The 7,836-nt window shown below is 39.7% G+C and overlaps 1 protein-coding gene across 1 annotated transcript; it reads right to left on the reverse strand.

Moving 5' to 3' along the window:
* Window positions 1-4,986: 4,986 nt before the first annotated feature.
* LOC142437126 (olfactory receptor 6K2) lies at window positions 4,987-5,934 on the reverse strand. Its single transcript, XM_075540416.1, has one exon. It carries the CDS (start codon window positions 5,932-5,934, stop codon window positions 4,987-4,989), a length of 948 nt encoding a protein of 315 aa, XP_075396531.1.
* Between the last annotated feature and the right edge of the window lie 1,902 nt (window positions 5,935-7,836).

Here is a 7,836-nt window from a genome sequence, read left to right on the forward strand (position 1 = left end):
TCTGGTCCCCCTTTTTCAGTGGTATTGTTTTTGTCTTTTCTCCATTTACTACCACATTGGCTATTAGTTTTTCATATATGGCTTGTATAATATTGAGGAATTTTCCTTCTATTCCTATCTTCTTGCGTGTCTTAAACAGGAATGCATGTAGGATGTTGTCAAATGCTTTTTCCCGCATCTATCAATATTATCATGTGGTTCTTATCATTTTGCCTGCAAATGTGGCGAATAATGCAGAAGGGCTTTCATATGTTGAACTATCCCTGCATCCCTGGTATGAATCCTACTTGGTCATGGTGAATTATTTTTTAATATGCTTTTGTATTCTATTGGCCAATATTTTGTTAAGGATTTTTGCATCAATGTTCATTAGGGATATTGCTCTGTAGTTCTCAATTCTTGTGGTATTTTTGCCCGCTTTAGGTATCAGAGTTACACTAATTTCATAGAAAGAGTTTGGGAGTTTTCTATCTTTTTCTATGATCTGGAAGAGTTTGTATAGTATTGGTGTCAGTTCTTCCCTGAATGCTTTGTAGAATTCTCCTGTGAAGCCATCTGGTCTGGGGGATTTTTTTGTTGATAATCCCTTTGTTACCTTGTCTATTTCTTCCAGTGCTATGGGTCTGTTGACATTGTTGACATCCATGTGGGACAGTCTAGGAAGGGATTGTGTTTCCAAATATTTGTCCATGTCTTCCAAATTGTTGAATTTGTTAGAGTATAGACCTTCATAGTACTGCATAATTATCTTTTGATTTCATTAGGGTCCGTTGTAATGTGCCCTGTTTCATCCTTTATCCTTGCAAATGTCGTTTGTTCCTTCCTTTCTTTTGTCAGGTTTTCCAGTGGTCTATCAATTCTGTTAATTCATTCAAAGAACCAACTTTTAGCTTCATTAATTTTTTTCCCATAGTTTTCTTGTTTTCCCTCTCCTGTATCTTGGCTCTGATTTTTATTAAATCTATCCTCTTGCTATTAGTAGGGCTTTTCTGATGGTTCTGCTCTAATTGGTGTAAGTTTTGTGCCAGCATATCATCCACGAGTCTCTCTTCTTTTTAATGTGTGCATTTATTGCTATCAGCCTTCCTCTGATAAATGCTTTTGCTGTATACCCACCCCTTTGAAATGGAAAATTATTCATCCTCCGATTGTTTGCCCTTGTTTTCTTCACTGTTCTTCTGTTAATTTCCAGTCTTATGGCACAGTGATCAGGGAGAGGTGTCTGTATAACCTCTATGTGCTTGAATTTACTCGTTATTCCTCAAGAAGAAGGACAAAGTGGGAGGGCTTGCTCTATCTGACTTTAACACGTACTATACAGCCACAGTAGTCAAAAACAGTGTGGTACTGGTATAATGACAGATATTCAGACCAATGGAAAAGAGCTGAAGACCCAGAAATGAAAACATCAGCATACAGGCAACTGATCTTTGATAAGGGCCCAAAAATATTAAATGGGAAACATATGCCATCTTCAATAAATGGTGCTGGAAAAATGGATATCTACCTGCAGAAAATGAAGCAAGACCTCACTCCATGCATAAGAATAAATTCAAGGTGGATCACAGACCTTGAGATAAAACCTAAAAACAATTAGGGTCATTAATGAGGGAATTGGGACAAACCTGAGCACCTTGGCACAGGGAATACATAGGCTATCAGAAATAGGGGGGGATACAAATACAGAGGAGTCACAAATAGAAAAGTAGGATATACTGAAGATAAGACACCTGACTGAAGGCACACCTAGAGATAAAAAATCAGACCTTGAGCTATTTGCAGGTTTTCCTTTCTTTTAAATTTTTTCTTTTAATTAATTTATTCTTTTTTGGATCATAGGTTTTCTTTTTTGTTGTCATCGCTGTGTTCTCATTCATTGCCTATCTTGCTATGGCTTGATTTTTGGTGCATATTATTATATATACAAATCTATCTAGATAAAATAGGCTGGATGAATATTCTGGAGGAGAAAACAACGGGACCAATCATTCCGGGGGAACATGGAAGATGGGGCGGCGTGGGTAAGGAGGTGGTGCTGACCAGCCCAGGGACAGGGGAGCAACAAGTGATCCAAAATTAATGGCAAGGAGGGTGTGAGAGGCCTGGTAGGGATTCAGCAAAGGAAATGTAACTGAGAGAAATTACTGAAACCCAAATGAAGGCTGAGCATGATAATGGGACAAGAGGAAAATAAAAGAAAATAGAGGAAATAACTAGGTGAGAAAGGGTATTTATAGAGGTCTCAATACTGTCATGTATATATGTAAATAAATTTATATAGGAGGGTGGGGAAATAGATCTACGTGCATATATTTATAGGTTTAGTATTAAGGCAGCAGGTGAACATTGGGACTCCACTCAAGTACTTACTCAATGCAAGAACAGGTTGTTCTATTAAATTGGCATTCCATGATGCACACCTTTCTGACACGATTGCTGAAGAAAAATGTGTGCATAGGCAAATGTGGTGAATCAAGCTGATGGTGACCAGCTATGAGTAGATATAGCATCTGGGGTCTTAAAGGCTTGAAGGTAAACAAGCAGCCATCGAGCTAAGAAGCATCAAAGTCCACATGGAAGAAGCACACAAGCCTGTCTGACCACAAAGTGTAGAAGGGACCAGTTATCAGACATCAAAGATCAAAAAATCATATCATTGGGTGCCCACCTTCCCGATATGATCACTGAAGACAAACATGTGCATAAGCAAAGGTGGTGAAGAAAGCCGATGGTGCCCGGCTATTAAAAGATATAGCATCTGGGGTCTTAAAGGCTTGAAGATAAACAAGCGGCCATCTAACTCTGAAGAAACAAAGCCCACATGGAAGAAGCATATCAGCCTGTGTGACCATGAAGTGTCGAAGCGATCAGGTATCAAGCATCAAAGAACAAAAAAATCATATCATTGTAAATGAGGGTGAGTGCAGGGTGGAGACTCAAAGCCCATCTGTAGGCAACTGGACACCCCTTACTGAAGGGTTGTGGAGAAGAGATGAGCTGGTCAGGGTGCAGGGTAGCAACGATGAAACATATAACTTTCCTCTTGTTCTTAAATGCTTCCTCCTCCCCCCGCCCCCGCCCCAGCCACTATCATGATCCCAGTTCTGCCTTACAAATCTGGCTAGACCACAGGATGTACATTGGTACAGATAGCAACTGGAAACACAGGGAATCCAGGAAAGATGACCCCTTCGCAACCAATGGTAGGAGTGGCGATGCCTGTAGGGTGAGGAAATGTGGGGTGGAAAGGGGAAACCGATTACAAGATTCTATATATAGTCTCCTACGTATAGGGGAGACATCAGACAGTGTAACATATGACAAAATGATAATAATTTATGAACTATTAGGGATTCAGGAGGGAGGAGATTTGGGGAGGGAGGGGGGAAATGAGGAGCCCTTATTAGGAGCTCAAGTAGAAGGCGAATGTTTTGAGAATGATGATGGCAGCAGATGTGATATGTGCTTGAGACAATGGATGGATGCATGGATTGTGATAAGAATTGTATGATCCCCAATAAAATGATTTAAATTAATATATACATATATATTATAATCACTACAGAAAAGCCCATTGGCAGTATCTTCAATGGAACATTTGGTAATCATAGAATGCAACTCTGAGGAAGTTTGCATGCAATTTTATTTTTTAAATTAAAAATAGCAAATCATATAAAACAAAACAACAAAAAATAACTGGTTAGTCAATCAGTAAAGTAATTCCATTCCTTATAACTTTTAAGGAGCATTAAAGTAGTTGTAAGATAATTAGGACCAGTAAGCTTTGGGGCACGTCTCTTTGCTCTTCCCTCATATTCTTAAACCAAGTACTCTCTGTTTCCTTTCTTTCAAACACACTAAATCCACAGCCAATGGCCTTGCCTCTCATGGCAGCTCTTCATTAGACACTATGAGCCTCGTTTATGAAACCCTGTCTTTTACTTTCATTTTTGCATCTGATTTAAACTTATAAGTTGTGCACCAGGAGTGGAGAAGCTATGTTGACAACTCTAGTTCTTGCGCTGTTCAGACAAACAGAGAATCAAATGCTGCTAACAATGGCACTCACTGCCATGGGAACAATGCTGACTCACAGTGACCCTGTGGGTTTCCAAAACTGTAACTGTTTATGGGAGTGTAAAACCCAGTCTTTCTCCAGTGTAGCTGGTGGTGGCTTTGAACCCCACCCATGCAGATCACAGTGCAACATGTAACCACTCTACCACAAAGTCTCCTTAGCATCGACACAGTAATAAGCTTTATACCATCCCAGGAGAACCATGAGCCCTAGAGAAAATCATACTTCAGGAAGCATGTATGAGGAAAAATCTCTATAAAGTAAAGAGACTCAACAAAAGGGAGCAGAGAAAGATAGTGCCACGGCATAAAGTCTAAGGGAGGAGACAGCTTGAAAAGAGAAGCGTTAAGTCTAATACAATTGATCAGTTAGCACAGTGGCCGTGTTTTATTTATTTTACAGATATTTGTTATTTATTACTTAATATGTAAAATGCATTTGAACATAGTGAAAATAAAATTACATTTTTGATTTATCATTAAAAACCGATTAAAGCATTGTCGCATTCATCATTGACCAGCACACGACACCCAACTAGCAGAACTACTCTTGAAGCACCTTGAAGAAAACAGCCTTATCAAGACAAGCTTTCAGTCACCATGACTTCCCAAGAAAATGCTTGCACTAAGCTAAAATAAAAAGCCATTAATGTTATTTAACAAAATATCAATAACGCGTGGGGGAAGAACGTTTACTTAACCAAGTCAGATCCAAAAATATGCCAAGTAGGATAAGGCATGAAAAGAGGCGATTGAAGTGAGCACTCAGTAGATTCTGTTTATTGGGAACTAAAGGAAGGCAGTTTCAGTATCAGGCTGGCGACAGAGAAACCAACAAACAAGTTTGCTGAAACAGAGATGAATAAGACGAGGAAACAGAAACTCTCCATTTATTTGAGATTCCTCGTTTTATGAAAAAAATGTTTTCGCTTGACTCATGTGCTTCTTTATAGCTTCTTTTATCTCTTTATTCCTCAGGCTGTAGATAATGGGGTTAAAGAAAGGGGACAAAACTGCAAAGGCGAGAGCAATGACTGTATCCCAGAAGAAGGAGTAGGTGGCAGAGAAGCGCAAATACATGAGAGCCACACTCCCAAAGAACAGCAAAAAGACAGTGAGGTGAGAAACGCATGTGGAAAATGCCTTGCGACGACCTTCGGCTGAGCGAATACGTAGAATCACGGCCACAATGCCCACATAGGACATGAATATAAGCACAACAGCTGTAATGATCTCCACTGCATGGACAATATCCACGATCTGGATCATGACAATAGCTTGTGTGTCTGTGCAGGCCAGGCGTAACACTGGGAGGAAGTCACAGAAGATGTGCTCAAGATGATTAGAACCACAAAATGGCAGTGTGGAGATCCAGACGATCTCAGGAAGGGGTGTAAGAAAGCCACAGACACAGCAACTTAAAGTCAATTGAGCACACAGCGTGGGGGTCATGATGGTGGGGTAATGAAGAGGGGTGCAAATGGCCAGATAGCGGTCAAAGGCCATGGCTGTCAAGAGACAAACCTCACTGATGCCCGTGGAATGGAAGAAATACATCTGCAGCATGCAGCCATTTAAGGAAATGCTTTTCCGCTCACTAAGCAGACTAGATAGCATCTTAGGGATGGTGGCTGTGGTGTACCAAATCTCCATGAACGAAAGCGCGCTGATAAATAGGTACATAGGTGTACGCAAGTGTGTATTCAGCTGGACTACGGTTATGATGACCAGGTTTCCGGCAACAATGGAAGCATAGATGATGAGCAGTGGTACGAAGCAGAGGACTGACTCTCCCCAGGCACAAGGAAAAGCTGTGAAGATAAACTCCTGAGCAGCTGTGTGATTGGGCTGCTCCATCTCCGGGTTGGAAACGAGGATTTCCACTTCCATAGTGTCAAGCCTTTTAGGTTGTGTCTACCATGGGGCAGTGAGTAAAGATACTTACCAACTTCCAGTTTCTGGTTAGTCCTCTGTATTAAGGATGGAGAGGAAAACAAAGGTGCATCTATAGATGGCAACAGGTACACTTGTATTTTGGAAAACACCAATCAGAAAGCATAGCTCAGTTTTTAGACCAATAGTTTTTAGTCTTCAGCATGCATTAAAATCACCCAAAGAGCATGTTAAACACACATTTCCAGGCTCTATCTTCAGAGTTCCTAATTCAGCAGGTGTAGGAAGTAGTTCTTTATATCTGGTCTTAACAGTGACTTAGGAACAAACGATCGGGGCAAGCCTATAGCAGTACATTTATTTATTTAATGTTTTTCAATTATATACAGAGTCCATATGCATGGATCTGCAGAGACAGTAACTGGATTAATGGTTTTTTTGAGGTATGATAGGGGAAGTTGTGGTGGGGTGTGGAATTAATAACAATAGGTGCAAGGAAGAGGAAAATGTTCTGAAATTGATTTTGGTGATGTTTGTTCAGCAACTCCTGAACTATTGAATTGTATGATATGTGGATTATGTGTCAATAAAAATGTTAAAATATATAGAACTTATTCCTCCTACAAATAATTTTATTCTGATTCTTCCATATAAGTGGGTTTCAAATATGTTTAGTATAAAAATTCTTTGGATAAATGAACCAATTCATGGAAATGGAATGCAAGAAATGATAAGACAGAGCTCTTTAATAAAATTTGACGGGGTATGATGGAGAGGACAGAATGTTTCTGTGTTGCTTCTATGGAGTACAACTTAAACCGCATGCACTGTAGGATATTGTCTTCTTCACTTATTACCTTTTCAGGATCTCTTTTTTTCCCTCTCCTCTTCACTGATTTCTTCCCTCCTATCAGCAAATGTACACAAATCTCTTAAGCTGGGGACAAGTACCACTAAACCTTTCACTCTGTTATGGTTCTATCAATACCTCTCCTCCCTAATATGAAGTACATATTGATTTTCATAAATTCCTCTTGAATCCTTTTCAACCATTATGCATAAAGAAATTTCCTTACTTCTTTTCTTAAGTTCTATCAGTGACTTCTGCTTGCAGCTCCAGCGATTTTAGTCTACTATGACAAAAATCCAAGGAATTATCCTAGAAAATGTCTTTTCCTTGCTTCCTGGACACCACACTGGGCTGTTCTCTTCATTGTCTTTTCTTGCTTTCATTCCCAAATCTAGTGAATACTAAATAGTCTGGGCTTTTTTCCTATTCTCATTTCATATCCCCTTACACAGAGATAGCATTCATTCAAGATGAGTTTTTAACTTCTATTGACCTTCATGAGAAAGACTGGGCTTTCTACTCCTGTAAACACATACAGTCCCAGACACCCACAGAGGGTCACTATTCGTCTATATTGCCTCGATAGCAGTGAGTTTCCTTCTTTTGTAGTGAGCTTAAGTGCATCCTGGTGGCATAGTGCTTATGCACTCAGCTGCGATCAGCAGTTCGAAACCACTAGTACCTCAATGGAAAAGGCTTTCTTCTCAGTAACTTTGAAACTGCCCTATAGCATCAGAGGGAAGTTCTATCCTGCCCTGTAGCATCAGAGAGTCTGTATTGAGTTTTATTTTTAATTAGCCTTAAATTCTCATCTTTAGAATTCCCAGATCATCTCCTGAGTCCCATATTGTCTGCACAACTCTCCCATATGGAAGTTTCACTTTGAGCCAAACTTGCCACCTCCACCTTTGCTCTCAGAACTGACCTAGCTTCAGAAATTGACTCTTTAAATTTTTGGTAATGGTTTTACATTCCATCTAGATACCAATATTACTCATTCTTATGTTGTGATTATG

Source organism: Tenrec ecaudatus, chromosome 1 (genome assembly GCF_050624435.1).
Source record: "Tenrec ecaudatus isolate mTenEca1 chromosome 1, mTenEca1.hap1, whole genome shotgun sequence".
Classification (NCBI taxonomy): domain Eukaryota; kingdom Metazoa; phylum Chordata; class Mammalia; order Afrosoricida; family Tenrecidae; genus Tenrec; species Tenrec ecaudatus.

Bases quoted from the DNA above. Each gene is read 5' to 3' on its own strand.
- LOC142437126 (XM_075540416.1), bottom strand. From the start codon at position 5,934: ATGGAGCAGCCCAATCACACAGCTGCTCAGGAGTTTATCTTCACAGCT.